Genomic DNA, 16,341 nt, shown 5'->3' on the forward strand with positions numbered 1-16,341 from the left:
AGCATTTTGAAAAAAAAAATGTCATTTCTTTACTATTCAATTTCTCAGATACTAAAATGAATAAAAACTCAATTGAGAACTTATGCTCTACAGGTTTCTCATACTTCTAACCATAGAACTGTTCTTCTATGTGAACTCCTTGAAATAGTTTTTTGTAGATTATATTCTCAGATATAAAATTTTAGAAATAAATCTTTTCTAATAAAGAAAAGAAAAAAGTATTTTTCTACTACTATCTTTTTAATTTTGATATTATAATGCATGCACACATATATACAACACTTACTTCTTCCCTCCTCTCTCCAACCCTACCACCTACCCCTGCTTTCAAATTCATGGCCTCTTTTTAATTGTTGGTGGGTGTGTGTGTGTGTGTGTGTGTGTGTGTGTGTGTGTGTGTGTGTTCCTAAATACAAGCTGCTCAGTCTGTATATAATTAGTTGTGTGAACCTGCTTTTGGGACTGACCATTTGGTATTGGGTCACCAATTGATGTGTTCTTCCTTGGGGAGGACTCTTTTTTCCTACTCTCGACCTTCCTTAGTTGCATATAGTTCTTTGTCTAGAGTTGAAGACTCATGAGATTTCGCCCTTCCTTGTTAGCATGTTGGTGTCATCCTTGTTCTCTTCTTGTTTAGGCAGCCATATTGGTTAGAATTCATGTATGTAGCTTACTGACATTTCTAAGAGAAACACTATCACAGCAAACCTGTTTCCTGTGCCCTGAACTCCTTCCCCATCTCTGCAGTGACCCCAAACCTTAGGTGCAGGGTTGTGTTGTAGCTGCATTGGTTGGAACTGGACTCCAAAACTCTGCGTTCTTTATGGGTTGTCTGTGTCTACAGCAAATAGAAGTTTCCTCGATTCGGGGTGAGAACAACACATATCTGTAGGTATAAAGACAAATATTTAGAATATTGATAGGAGTTGTGTGAGTTTAGTAAGTTGGTTGTGGATTTTCTAAGATCTATGACTGCACTAATCCTTGGTAATTGGTGGAGTTTCCAATACTAGCCATGTCTTCCTTCTTGTTGAGCTAACTCACTGAATATGACCTTTGCTGGTTGCTTCCTACCCTGGTTGGTTTTGTTTTGTTTTGTTTTTATTTTGTTTTGTTTTGTTTTTTGTATGGAGGGAAATTTTAATTATGTTCATATCAGTCCAATTCTGGTGCTTAGGAGCTCAGGGATGTGCTGATAAGTCCTCTTCCCATACAAAATGTGGTCAATTGAGGCAAAACCATGATAGAGACCAAATTCTTTTGCTTAGAAACTTGTGTTGAATAATGTGGTTTAAATGAAAAAGCAAATGGATTTCTTAATGTGCATCCCATAATTAGACTGACTTCCACCCAGTTGAAGGATATGCTGAGTTTGGGCAGGCTTTCTCCATTGGGGAGAGGACTCAGCAGAACAATATGTTCTCTGTGACTGTCTTTTATCAAGAGAAACTAAAGAAAGGGTACAACCACAGAGAACCAGGTCCTCCCCAACTCACCAACACCGAGAGAGAAGAGGGGCCACGAACGAGTGGTAATGGGGCCTAAGAAGTGAGAACCATGGCTCTGTTACCTTTCTTGCCTACCACCAAACTCTCTGTGCAGGCTCCCCTGGGTGATCCAAGGGACCATGGCCTCCTTCCCCATGCCCGGGAATTTCTCCACTGCCTACCTTCCTTTATGTCTAGTTCTTACTTTCCTCTACTGCTTCTCCTCTCCCTGTAGAATTGGGGTCGTGATGGCACTCTAAGGACCCTCCCTTTCTCATCTCTTTGAAGAGCTCAAATGTTTTCTCATTTTTTTTTAATCACAGAAAATGCATGGTGCACATATTTCACTACAATGAGGATTAGTAGGCTCTCCGGCCTGCCAGCTGTTTTCATAAATAGCATTGTCTTGGATCATAGCCACTTTATTAGTTCACATGATCTCTATGGCTGACTTTGGCTACAGTAGGAGCGTTGTGAAGTTGTGACAGAGACCATATGGCCTGTAAAGCCCAACATCTTTACTATCTGGCCTTTCACAATAAAAGTTGGCCAACCTCTAAATTATTTCACGTTAGTCCTTTAAGATCTGAATGAGCTGTATTTGGATGTGTAGCCTTTATCATTTACTGAAAATAAGATCTACATTTTCAAACAAAGAAACTAACATGCTATAGAATATGAGGAATTTTGCCTAGTAGTACCTAAACTGCATCTGGTCTTTAAAACTCTGGAGAAACCCCAAGGGCTCTGTGTGTTTCCTTTATAAGACCGGAAAGAAGGACAGTGGCTGGCTCTGGTCGGAGGTAGTTTTCCTTACCATTGGAGAGAAGAAAACACATGATGTAAGGAGCTTAGTGAGGCAGAAAAGAACGGCAAGACTAGGATGAGTCCCGACTTCAGACGTCCTTTTCAGAGCTGTTGCCTCTCACGCCTATACCAGCTCAGGAAATAGGTTCTTCTGCCCTCCCCGCGGAAGACCAGGGCAGGTCACTGAGTGCCTCTGCCCCTTGAAGTTTGCTTGTTTGGCGAGTAGAGGTGGGGGGAGATTTTACCATGCCCAGCCGACAGTCATCAACAGTTTTACAAAAGATAAATTACCATGAAAACCTTATAGGAATTGGTTCTTCCTTCTAAATGGCTGACTTGAGAGCTTTTTGCGTCTCTATCGTCTGTAAGGCATAAACAGTGTCTCAAAACTAAAACATCTCACATTGCACTTCTAGGATTTGTTTTATTTATTGTTATGCTGTCTAACTTCTAAGCGCTTTATGCAAAATATTTAAATTTTTCATCCTGATAACACAATTCCATTGGGGAAAACCTTCAGAAGCTGTATTTCTTTCCCTGTGACCTGTTCTTTTCCTTTGCCGGGTTCTACTTCGTTTTGTGCCTTTGTTTGCAGAAATAATCTTGCAGATGGCAATTTCCCTTGTAATCAGTGATTGCCTATCTGAGTCATCACCCAGCGTGGCATTTCAGTAAATAGTGCTTGTGCATTGCTTCCAGGCAGATGTGTTGTGTGCTTTCAAGAACACTGGCTGATAACCTTTCTAGCTTTTCAGGCAGTAGGGACAGATAGAGAAAATTTTATGTACTCACCTTGAAACAAGAAAATGGCAAAGGAAGCATAGATTTTGTGGTGGATAATTCCAGCTAACTGCAGTGTCAACTGTGGCGTGGTTAAGCGGTCACTGTTTTAAATGAATCATCTGTTGTTGAGAAAGTAACTTTTCACAGTGAGTCTATCACGGTTCCTTATACTTTTGTTTTGTTTTTTATGCACATTGTTAACATGGCACATTCATTTGTATCGTGATAGCTGAGCATGCTGCCATGCTCATGTCTGTAATTAAGCAAACTGAACTCCTTGTACTCTGGTTTCTCCATTTGTATGTTGGGGATGGATCCTGACAGGATAAGGCTCTTTTGCATGTGTCAGTGCATGATTACTGTAAACAGCCATGTGTTGACATAGCAGTAAAGTTACTGCTATTATATTCAGACTGGTTTTCTTTCAGTATGAATTTTGAAAAATACTATTAACTTTTTAAATTTTAAAAATGATCTCACAATTATGTTACAAATAACAGAATATCAAAGTAATATGTCATAAATTTGCCTTTCAAATTTCATAAATTTTAGAAAGTATTGTTTTTTATTAGCTACCTTTCAGTGTTTAACCACAGATTTATAGGTGAAATACTACAAAGAAGTTCTCTCATTCATTGAACCAGTAAATACTGAGTACCTTTTTTTGTCCTGAGTCCTGCCCAGCAACAGTCATATTGCATACTCTGAAAACACAGCCAATAGACTGGATTAGTCTATATGAAAGCATTTGGGGGAGCTATCAACAGAAATTTTCCATGGTTCTCAAATATAACGATTATTTAGTTCTGCATAGATTTTAAGAACCTTCTCTTAAATTGTCACCATTGATAGCCTAAACTTTTGTGTTTCATAGAAAAAGTTACCTTAGTATATATTTTCACGATTTATTTCTCCTTACTACTTTTAACATTCCTTAGCATTAACAAATTCCTTACCTTTGATTTCAGTCAACCATCATCCATAAGCTTGATAATTTCACTGTTATGTACATTCTTCATATTGACCTCATTTTATGGGAAGAACAATTTACAAATTACTGAATTAGCTTCTGATTATGCTTCAGAGAAATAGGCTAATTGGATGTGTACTGACCATGTGCCAATCACCAACTTTTAAGAATAAGCAAATTAAAGCAGGCCATTAATAAGTTGTTACGCTTATACTTGCTCAACTGTGTATGCATTCTATGTCCTTGAAATCAGCTAATCCAAATTAACTCATCAATAGAATCTACTGAGGCACTAGCCTTAGACATCATAGCGCTAGCTGAGAGCTATTTATGTGTTTGTTCATTGTGCTTTCCTGCTGTGAAGATTGTATTCCATTTGGTTTATTGTTACACAGAAACATGCATATCTAGTTTAATACACAGGGACACACACAAAAAGAAAAGATTAAGTCTTATGAAACAAATTTGGAGACCAATTACTCGTGGCATAAAGAAATTTGTATTTTAAAATAGTTTCCCTGTCTGCAAACCATAGCTTTATTGGTTTGTTTAAAATATGACTTGGTATATACAATACAAATTGATTTTATTTTTTTCCAGTGTAAACTTATAGAAGCAGGGTACATTTTAGTGTGTGTTTATGAGAGAACTAGATAAAATACATTTTATTATTCTTAAAAATTGATTTGTTTACTTTGTATCAAAGGGGATAGTGGTCGCTTCCATGGCACAGAACATATAGTAAGAAAAAGTACTGTGAACAAACAGAAAAAAATAATTGGTCATAACAGAAAAGTTCTCTCTGTCTCTCTTTTGTTGCATAGGAGATACAGCTAAGGAAATGAGATGTAAACCCTCCGAAGCAGAGGGCAGCCAGTCTTTGGAGGTAAGTGAAATGCAGCAAGAATCCTTTGGGCGTGAAACTGAGCAAGTCCCTGTGATTCCACATTCTCCTGAGGATACGTAGTAACTTAACTCACACCAAGAAGCCAGTGGTCTATGAAAGCTGGTGATGAGCAATACAGTGAGCGACTTCCCAAGGACCATGTGCTTTCTAGTGCAAGAAATAGGGTGCAACTTTTGGAAGGGGGTGAAAAGGAAGAGAGGGACAGAGAGGGGAGGGGAGGAACAATGGAAAGGAAGAAAGGGAAATTAGGAGAAAAGAAGGGGGCTAAAGGAATGTGATTCTTGAATTGGAACAATTTGACTGGTTTTGAGTATTTTTTTTTCCCTAGCACATTTGAATAGATAGTATATGAATCTGCACAGAGTTCTTTTGTCCATTTGTGCATCAGAGAGTACTTCCTTACTATTCCGGAGAAAAACCAGCTTTATCTTCTTTTTCCATGAAAAAGCTGTTTTCTTCTGGACAGTGTGCCAGGATACTTTCTGCACACTGCATTGGCAGTGCTTAGTCATCTTTTAGGGAATGGGAAGTAGTAACATCATGCTTTAGTGGAAGAGATAGCCACAGTGTTGCAGTTTTCTGCACAGTGGCCCCCTTGGTTTCTCACGGGTGCCTGAGAGTACTGCTGAATCCAGCTGCAGTGAAGTCGGGGATCTGAAGTGTTTGTTTCAGCACGAGAGCCCAGTGCCTACTACACAGTAGGTGGTCCAAAAGATTCCATAAATGAATACATTAATTAAGATTAATTAAGTATTAATGAGCTATGAGTAGAAATTTACATTTATTTTTAAGGAATTTTTAATCATTTTCACTAAGAAAATGTTTTATAACCAAGGGAGAACTTATTAAGATTGATGAATAGGAAGAAAAATCTTTTTAAAAATTGCCTGTATTCATTTTTTCATTTATTCATTCCACAAATATTTATTAAGCACTGACTATCCCTAAGGCACAGTACAGAGGACTGTGTAGGTGGTGGTGAAAGAAATGGGTGCAAGAACAAAAAACTGTCTGCCTTGTTGAGGGAAGCTGCTTGTTCGTTTCCCAGCTGCCCAGACTCCCAAAATAATCACTCAGAAACTATGGTATTTGCAATACTGTTTGGCAAGTAGCTTAGGCATATTTCTGGCTAACTCTTACATCTTAAATTAACCCATTTCTATTAATCTGTGTATCGCCCCGTGGCTGCGGTTTACAGGCAAGTTTTCATCTGTCTCCTGCGGGGCTATATAACTTCTCCCTGACTCCACCTTCTTCCTCCCAGCATTCAGTTCAGTCTTCCGCGCCTAGCTCTATTCTACCCTATCGCAGGCCAAAACAGATTCCTTATTCATTAACCAATAAAAGCAACACATAGACAGAAGGACCTCCCACACCATTACCTTTTATTCTGAAGTACCTTGATCTCTTCAGTTTTATTTCACTTCAAGCATCCCGTGAGAGCTAATGTGAGTACCATAGGAAATTATTTCTCTAAGTTTTAGAGCTGGAAAGCCCAAGATCAGGGCGCTAGCAACATTACTGTCAGGTAAGAGCCTGCTTTTTGATTCATATGTGGCACCTTCTTGTGTCATGACATGGAGTCCTGACCATCATTCCTTCTTAAAGGAACCAATTCCCCTTATAAATGGTCCATCCTCATGACCTAATTATCTCCCTAAAGCTGTATCTCTTAATGCTACTACCTTAAGAATTCAGTGTCTACATGTGAAATGGAACGTGGGTGTGGGGAAGCATGTTGAGACTTAGCATACGTACATGATGTACTAGAGATGTCTATACAGCTTGACAGTTTATTATTGTTTTTAAGGTTTCTTGTCAGTATGAATAATTTCAAGGCTACTTCCTAAGGAAAAGAGCGTTTTAAGAACCATAAACACTTAAACATTTTAAGTAACATCAAATTCTAGCGGTGCTGTTTCTGGACTCTGAGTTAGTACATTGGGGTTGATGGATGTACTCAGATGCGTCAGAAGTACTTACTGAGTAATGGCGAAGCCAGAGTTTGCTCACGGAGAACACAGAAGAGACAGGGGAAGCCACAGTTAAATTGTAATTCAAGAGGCTGTCTGATTTATCAAAGTTGGGTCAAACTTATTTATCTTTACCTTAAACATCTAAAATGTAATCCTTCATTTCTCTTGAAAACATTGCTGTATACTTTGTACTGCCTAAGCCTTCATGTAGAAACAAAAAGGAATGTACCAGCTAAACTAGCTGTTTTCATCTCTGGGGAGTGGCTCATGACTCCCACAGTGGATTATCTAGTCTTTGATCCTGAGTTTAAGACTGTCTAACCCGCTGGCAACATTTTACTGAGTATCTAAATATATCAACCTAATTTGATCATAAAAGGCTTGATCATTTTTGTGTGCGCACCCACTCCCCACAGCACCAGTGTCCAGGATTTCTTCTATCTCTTCACATCTCTGTCATCTGTGACGTGGCGTGGAGCTGAACCCCCTGAGGATTCCTCGGCTCCAACAGTCCTCCAGCCTTGTCACTGTTAGAGCAGTCAAAGCCACCACCTTTTTTTTTTGAACTAGGTTTCCACCTCCTTAGAGACCATTCTTCACATAGCTGACAGAAATAAAAGTCAGATTGAATCATTCTGAGACTTGAAGTTAGCTGAGTACTCACTGGCCTGCCTGTCTTCTGGTCCTTTGTGTTCCTGGTCCGCACCCTCCTTACCAGCATCACATGACTGTACTTCCTCTTCTCATACATTTATCACTGTCTCAGATCATTTCTTTACCACCAGCCACCTGTGTAGAAATAAAGTAGACCTCATATGCTTAGATTCACATCTGGTACATAAAATGAGCTGAAAAAAATACGTAACATTGATTTCTTTTAAAGCCCTGATTCAAGTGTCAAATTCAAAGCCTAAATGTGATTGGGTGCGTTTGTCCTCCCTGCTCCTCAATTCCTTATGACTCTACCTACTGAAGGTTTCATAGCAGGCTTCTCTTCCCAGGCCCAGCAAGGGCCTGGCTTCACTTGACTCTTACCGGATCAGCATTTCTGTCTAAGATCTGTTTCTAAATAGTGTGTTTTCTTACTTCTGTGCCTCTGAAATGCCACAAAGCCTGCAGAGTAAACGCTTAAACCCAAGCTCTACTCAACCACAATCTCCCCAGCCACAGACAGCGCCAGTGACTTCTGACGCCTGGGGTTGTTCTTCTGACCTCACTGTAATGCTAGTTGGTAGAAGGAGACCACACCTTCAGTCGAGTGCAGCCTCCTGGGTTGTGAAGTGGTCTTCTACAAGGAAATCTCGTCATCAAATTCTGTCTTCAGCTTTATATTAGAAACACAGTTACATCTCTTCTCCCTGTAAAAGGAAAGTTGTCTTCTTTTTGCCTTCTTAGTAGTGGCCTATTAATAAAATCTTACTTTTGGATTCATTAGCAACAAAAAATTTAATGATTTTAGATAGTTTTGAAGAATATACATCTGATAAAGAAACTGTAGTTATTGTACTAGCAAAAGGGTTCATAATTCGCTTTAAAAGACTACAAAAAAGTGTAGAAATGGCTGGTGACCAACTGGCTGGTTGGCTGCCTGCATGTATACATATATGTTTATGTGTGTATGTATGTATATTTATGTGTATATGTTCTTATGCATGTTTGTGTTTGTGTGTACAAGTGTTTTTGTATATTTGTGTGTACATGTGTATATTTATATAATACATATATTATGTATATGTTTGTGTGTATAAATGTATATGTTATATTTGTGCACATGCGTATATTTATGTGTGTAAATATGTATGTGTTTATATGAATAAATGTGTATATTAAGTTTGTGCACATGTGTATATTTATTATGTAAAGGTGTATATGTTTGTAGGTATAAATGTATATATTTTGTTTATATGTGTATATGTGCATATTTATGTGTGAATATACATGTGCATATTTATCCGAAACATATCGTGTTCCCTATGTGTGACATATATCAGCCATTCAATGCGAACAGACACTTAGAGGACAACTAATCTGAGCAGCTCACAGCTGTAGAACTAGCTGTGGCCTGGCGCTTGCCTGGCAGTGTTAGAGCAGTGAGGGTGCGCGGACACAGTCCTCATCTCCCAAGGCTGCTCTGGCCTACCTCTTCACATTCTCAGCTAGGCTTTATGTTAGAGCAGCGAGGGTGCGTGGACACAGTCCTCATCTCCCAAGGCTGCTCTGGCCTACCTCTTCACATTCTCAGCTAGGCTTTATGTTAGAGCAGTGAGGGTGCACGGACACAGTCCTCATCTCCCAAGGCTGCTCTGGCCTACCTCTTCACATTCTCAGCTAGGCTTTATGTTAGAGCAGTGAGGGTGCACGGACACAGTCCTCATCTCCCAAGGCTGCTCTGGCCTACCTCTTCACATTCTCAGCTAGGCTTTATGTTAGAGCAGTGAGGGTGCACGGACACAGTCCTCATCTCCCAAGGCTGCTCTGGCCTACCTCTTCACATTCTCAGCTAGGCTTTATGTTAGAGCAGTGAGGGTGCACGGACACAGTCCTCATCTCCCAGGGCTGCTCTGGCCTATCTCTCCACATTCTCAGCTAGGCTTTATGTTAGAGCAGCGAGGGTGCGCGGACACAGTCCTCATCTCCCAAGGCTGCTCTGGCCTACCTCTCCACATTCTCAGCTAGGCTTTATGTTAGAGCAGCGAGGGTGCGCGGACACAGTCCTCATCTCCCAAGGCTGCTCTGGCCTATCTCTCCACATTCTCAGCTAGGCTTTATGCTGATAGCTAGCTGCAACTGTAACTTGGTGTTGGTAGAACACTTGCCAGGGATGTGGGGATTTCCAAACACTAAATTGATTTTTATCCTTCTTAACCTATTCAGCCTCCTGTACACACCTGTTATTGTCTATATATTATACCTTTCTTCAAAAATAATTGTATTTGAATATTTTTTGTGTCATAACTGTTTTAACATCCATTTATTAAATAAAGGCATATTACAAATCAGATTTTTAAATAATACTTAAAAAATTATTTGTAAACAATGGTTCCCAAGGATCAGTTTGTTGTTGTTTGTTTGTTTGTTTGTTTGCCAACTAACATTTATTTCAGGATAGCAATATTTATTTTCAGAAAATTATGATAGTATTTTCAGTTTTATTCTATACATAATTCTTGTGTTTCAAACAAGTGCTTCCCTGGAATTAATACACAGTGACAAATATACTAAATAGATTAAACACAGTATGATAATTAAATATCATTTTGTAATTAATACATTTAGGTGTACTTTTTTCCTTTTTAATGATTTTTATTTTTTCAATATAAAATGTAATTGCATCATTTTTTGCTTTCTCTTTTCTTCCTTCAACCCTTCCCATTGTACCACCACCCCTTGCTCTTTCTCTCAAGTTTATGGCTTCTTCTTCATTGTATGTGTGTGCGCCTGCACACAAGAACATGCATGTGCGTACTTGTATGTATGTATATATATAAATGCTTATGCATATTCCTAAAATTAAAAATGCAACATGTTTATTCCTTATCTTACTTGTGTGTGTGTGACTTCAGGACTAACCACTTAGTATTGGCCGTCTGGGTGGGGGTCTCTTCTCTGAGAAAGGCTATTTCCCGACTGCTCTTAGTATTCCTTCACTGTCTGTATATAGTTCTTTGTGTTTGCTTGGGGCCCTGTGAGATTTTCCCCCGTCCATGTTGTTGTATGTATTGGTGTCATCCTTGCTCAAATCTTGGTTAAGCGACCGTGTTGGTGAGACTTTGTGGGTGTAGAGCTTCTGGCATTTTTGGGAAATGAACTCACACCTCAAATTTCTTGCTCATCTGAGTCTTACAGTCTTCCCACCTCCTCTTCCGGAATGTTCCCTTACTCTTAGGTGTAGCATTTGTGTTGCAGATTTATCAGTCGGGGCTGGGTACCACATTGCTACTTGTTCTCTGCATTTTGGTTGACTATAGTTTTCTGTGTCTCCAACTGTTGTAAGGAGAAATTTCTTTGATTAGGGGTGAGAGCTACATTTATCTGTGGGTTTAAGGAAAGCTGTTTAGAATGCAGTTAGGAATTCTGCTGGTTTGCTGAAGTGGTGTTAGTAGTGGTGCCTCAAAGACCCATGACTTCAGCAGCCCTGAGTATGACTCGGTTTCCAGAACCAAGCATGTCTTCCCTCTTGTTAATCAAGTCTTAAGCACAACCTGAGAGCTGTTGATGATAACCGCCAAGGTATGCATGCCACTGCTGAGCTTTAGGCTCATTGTGCCATGCTGATCGTTCATAGGCAACTACTACCGTAGTCGGTAGGGCTGTTGGCTGCTTTCCTCCTTGGAAAGCTTGCACGGTGCCTTCTGGTACCATGAAAGCTAGTCTTCAGGGAGGATGCTTTCAGGTTAGATCCAGCTCAGGTCCTCTGTGTCCTCTGTCCGAAATGCATGGTGTCTTCAACAATAGGGATTTAACCTCCCCAAGGGTCTTTTTGTATGTGTTTTGCCCTCTTCATATAGGACTTTCTTGTATAAGAATTAAGAGGCTTGCAAAATAATAGTATCAAAGAGATATCAGATATTTTCTCTCACATGCAAAATGTAGATTTTTTAAAAAAAATAAAATATGAAAGTAAATGGAGAACTATTTGCACAAAAAAAGGGGAGGAAAGGAGGATAGTAGGCAAATGAGATTTGAGGTCACAATGTGCGTGTATCGAAATGTCATAATAAGCTATTACTTTGTATAATAAATATAAACTAAAGTTAATTAAGTGATAGATATTTAAAGTTTTTTCAAGTCGTGTTTACATTGCTACTTTTCAAACTTTTGTATTATAATTTGTGAAATTTTTCTTTGTAAGAAATATGAAAATCTTGGTAACTTCATAATAAAGTGTAAGATTTTTAAAAAGTTTCTTTTTTAAAAGAATATAAACCATGACAAACAAAAGGAAAAGCGTAATGAGAATTGTGGAATCACAGAATGGTCAAACCATGGCTAGGCAGCACTTTTCACACTGGGTTCTGAAAAGCATCATTCATAGCAACTCAGTTGGAGCTTACTATATTTGAAGGGGATCTACTCAAGCCACATATTCTTAATTAGATTAAATAAGCAAAAAAATCTTAAAACTGTGCAAAAATGTAATATCAATAATCCTTCAGTTGAGAAGATTTAATCAGGCATTGTTCTCTTTATAAGTCTGTGTGTAGAGGTATATACATTATCATAGACTGTGGCTTACATCATCTTGTTTCATCCCCACAGTGCTTTCAGATCCCAGTTTTGGTTTTTGGAGACAGGGTTTCTCTTTGTAACAGTCCTGGCTGTCCTGGAACTTGCTTTGTTGACCAGGCTGGCCTCGGAACTCACTGAGATCCACCTGCTTCTGCCTACCAAGTGCTGGGATTAAGGCGTGTACTACCACTGCCCAGCCAGATACCAATTTTTAATACATCAAAAGATATTTACATTCCATAGTTGCTTATATCATATAATGCAGTGGTTCTCAACTTTTGGGCCACACCTCTTTGCTGTTCTTACATCAGACATCCTGCATATCAGATACCTACATTATAATTCATAACAGTAGCAAAACTACAGTTATGAAGTAGCAATAAAGTAATTTTATTATTTTATTATTATTATTATTACTATTATTATTATTCCACAACACGAAGAGCTGTATTAAAGGGTCTCAGCGTTAGGAAGGTTGAGACCCATTGACCTAGTGTGTGACAAATTACAGGTAACACCAGAAGAGTAAGATTTGTTTTTAAACATTTATTTGTGTATGTGTGTGTGTCTGTGTCAGTGGTGGGGGGACACATATGTGCCATGGTACATGTGTGGAGATCAGAGAACAGCTTGAATGAGTTGGTTGTCTTCTTTCACCACGCGGGTACCAGGATCAAGCTACAGTCGTAAGGCTTGACAGAAAGTACCTTTTACTGCTGAGCCATCCTGCCAGCCTGAGAGAATAAAATGAGATTCTTGAGAACTGAAGGAATATAATTTATACAAAGACTTTTCGGTCTTTATTGTGATGAATTCCTGAATCCTAAAGAAAACGTTAGCAAAAATTAATTGAATTAGTTTTAGAATATGTAGGCCGTAGTTAGTTAATTATAAGACAGTTTTGTCACAGAATGGTCTGATGAATAACTATTTACATTTTATCATTGCCTAACTAAATAATTTTCTGGTTTCTCACCCAAGTACATTTTTGAAATATTTATTTATATTATATCCATTTATTTCAGCAAATATTTCATAAAATATTTACTTTGAACGAAGCTCTGTTAAAATTCTGTGTGCCTGAAAATGTCTTGGCTTGTACTCCTAAGAGTTCACCATATGAAGAACAAGCAAGACCGACGGTCATGATTGAACTCCTAAAGGTATAATGGTGTCTTTTGGAGACAACCGTCACTGAGGAAAATTTTAGGTTATTACAGAGGTGATCATTATTTACCAAAAAGGACCAACACCACTGTAATCAAGTGTGAAGGATTATATATTATAATGCACAGAGATGCTAATATGCAGGTGTTTACGATGCGAGGATGATATATTTTGAAAACTATAATTAAATTATAACTAAATTACACACTGAAGTATACTATGACAATGAGTTTTAACTATGTAACTTAACCTCATTTTAAGTCATTAAGACGAATATTCTGTTTGCATCTGAAGGTCTTTTAAAGCATTTGTTATAGAATCTATAATCTAGTAACTTCCTGAGTGTTATTGTGTTGCCTGAAGGCAATGCAAAGTTCACAGTTCAGTTAATACTTTCCTAGCAGTAAATAAGAAGACAAAAAGAGTTAAGTCATTGCAATAAACGTTTACATTTTGTGTGCTCAGATTTAAGGATAAAATGCTGGCACTTCTCCTCTTTCCTAGTACTGATCGTTTCTGCTGTGTTTGTTGGGATGACAGGCGGGGTCTCAGTGTAGCATGCAAGCCCTTAAGCTGCCTTTTGTAGTTTCTGGAGGGCTTGGTAGCCTGGAATTTAGTATATTTGTGTACTCATTTGTGGTTATTATTTTTGTGATATTTTTTAAAAGTTTTTATGACAAGAATTGACAGTTCTTACCAATTATCCATAAACCACTTTGGTTTTAGAGAGTTAAATAATATAACTCCTTTGAAGTATTATTTTATTTAATAGGCCAAGAAGTGGTAAAGATGTTAGTATTCTCCTGAATGTTGGGTGATGTGCCCTGTAACTTAGGTCCTAGAAGAAAATCCAAGTTTCTGAAATTTGAATGAATCAAAAAATAAGCAGGAAAAACAAGTAGTTTATTTTAACACATGCATGCTGAGTGTTAATGAAAAGTCAGCATCACCATTTTCAGACTCCATGTCTGTTTCCAGTGGTGTTACATTTGTATTTTGGAGCCCACTTTGTTCATTAAAACAAAAGAACAAATAACCTCATTAGGAGTGTGACATCCAACTCACAGGAAAACATTGGGTAGTGATTGAAACAAGGAACAGGAATCTTCTCAGCATTTAGTTTAACTTTGCATGATGCAGTAGCCCCTTGCCACAGGTGGCTGTTGAGCACGTGGGATGAGTCTAGTGTGCACTCAGAAATAAAGTATGTCCTGACTTTTAAAGATTAGGCATGGGAACCTATCTCAGTGTTTAGATCACATGTAGAGATGGTGCTGTATCTGCTAGATTGTGCTCAAGGTAAGACATTAACTTAATCTCACTTATTTCTTACAGCTACTAATTTGGCTACCAGGAAAAAAACAACTTAATTGTGTGACTTTTCCCTTAGTTTTATTGTACAATACCAACCTACTAGATTCTAAAAACTTAAGTATGTTTAATAACTGTTGTCAAAAGCTTATTTCCTTTGATTCTGACCTGAGCAGTGAACTCATTTGGAAGCCTGAGAGATCAATTCCTCTTTGGTGGAAGCAGTTGTGTTTGGGCAGTGCCAGCCCTGATGTAGCTAACTAGAAGTGGTACCTGGCTAAAGACGGCCAAACGCCCCCACATTGTTCCCAAGTCAGATGAGTGGTTGTATTCACACCTTTCTGCTTCCCCTCCTTTCCTGATGATGTGAATGATTTGTATGTATTTAGTTGCTGACAGTAGCATAATTCTAAGTGAATATAGGTTTCCAAAGACCTCCTTCGTGTTTCCATACCTCAAATGTTGTAATAAATTACCATAGTTTAACCTCTTAATGATCTTTAAATACGTTGTCGCGTATTCTGTTAATCCATATTATTACTCATATGTCAGCAGCCAAAAGTGAGTTTTTACAGAAATCAGGAAAGCAGAACTATGTGTTGAAGGGACTTGACACTTAACCGTTTTCTTTATGGAATGAGAAAGTAAAATTTGTATAATTATTTTAAGTCCTTGAACTTTTGAAGTATTGAGCATGAGGGGATGGTGGAGCGCTGAGGTCGGCAGAAGTCACACGTGTCAAGCAGAGAGCAACGACAATGAACTCTGTAAAGGCCCTCTGGGAATGTAAATGGCGCATATTTCCTCTGGAAAAGGTAGCTCGTTGATCTGTTTTCCCAAACTTCAAGACTGGTGGTTTTCTTGAGAAAGTCTTTCCTCGTCGGTAGTCTTGTTAGTCCTGCGAAGGGCTGCACAATCAGCACGCAATGGAGGGTGCTGTTTAAATCTGATGGATTAGCGCGTCTTTTTCTGTGGCTGATATGTATGTAAGGTGGCGATCTGTAGCAGCCGCGCTGTAAGTGACTTCTAGTTCTTGTGGGCACCTTAGTGAGGAAAGGATTCTGGAAGTCATAAAAGTAAGGTTAAGTACAGAGACAGTCACCACAGTAGATTGGAACAGTTGAGCTTCCCACCTCTCCTGGATTCCGGAGTTGATCATCATCCTCTTTTTATGGCCTGCAGTGGAGGACATATTAATAAGCCCCCTATGACCTTTAAAAAGATTTTCTTGTATCTGTTTTAAGTTTCTGTCATTTATTATAAAAGTATGTTTTCTTTTTAAATTGCTTTGGGTAACATATTTAGAAAATGTTTTATACCTGTATGTTCTTGTTGAACTATTTGCTTTTTAGAAGTACAACAGACAGCTTTGACATTGTAGTACTTATAACCTGTCAGTGAACACCACTTCATATTTCTTTAAGGTGTTAATATTTTGTTTTGCTAATTAGGAGTGACTCATGGGTTTAAAAGATGAGATTCCACTGCTGATGGAAAAGTTTTCATGGCTTAAGCTAATTAAGTTTACATTTTTATATTTTGTACTCTAATTCTCTCATGTGTGGTTAAATGGCATTCCCCAAATGAAGCCAAATGGCCACCAAAAATATAATAGATCTTTTATTTATAAAAATATTTATATTTTATAAATATTTATATTTATAAAAATATAATCATCCAGCTATTTTTTTCACTTCGAAGCTT

The 16,341-nt window shown here is 38.3% G+C and overlaps 1 protein-coding gene across 4 annotated transcripts in view; it reads left to right on the forward strand.

Moving 5' to 3' along the window:
* Positions 1–16,341, forward strand: part of Umad1 (UBAP1-MVB12-associated (UMA) domain containing 1) — a 236,768-nt gene that overhangs the window by 99,873 nt on the left and 120,554 nt on the right. For all 4 annotated transcript variants that reach the window (XM_085683631.2, XM_048448946.3, XM_048448947.3 and 1 more), the window contains one exon: positions 4,872–4,933. In XM_085683631.2, the coding sequence (XP_085539757.2) occupies positions 4,872–4,933 (62 nt within the window). The remainder of the gene's footprint in view (positions 1–4,871; positions 4,934–16,341) is intronic.

The sequence above is a fragment of the Myodes glareolus genome, chromosome 25 (genome assembly GCF_982192425.1).
Source record: "Myodes glareolus chromosome 25, mMyoGla1.1, whole genome shotgun sequence".
In the NCBI taxonomy this organism is placed as follows: domain Eukaryota; kingdom Metazoa; phylum Chordata; class Mammalia; order Rodentia; family Cricetidae; genus Myodes; species Myodes glareolus.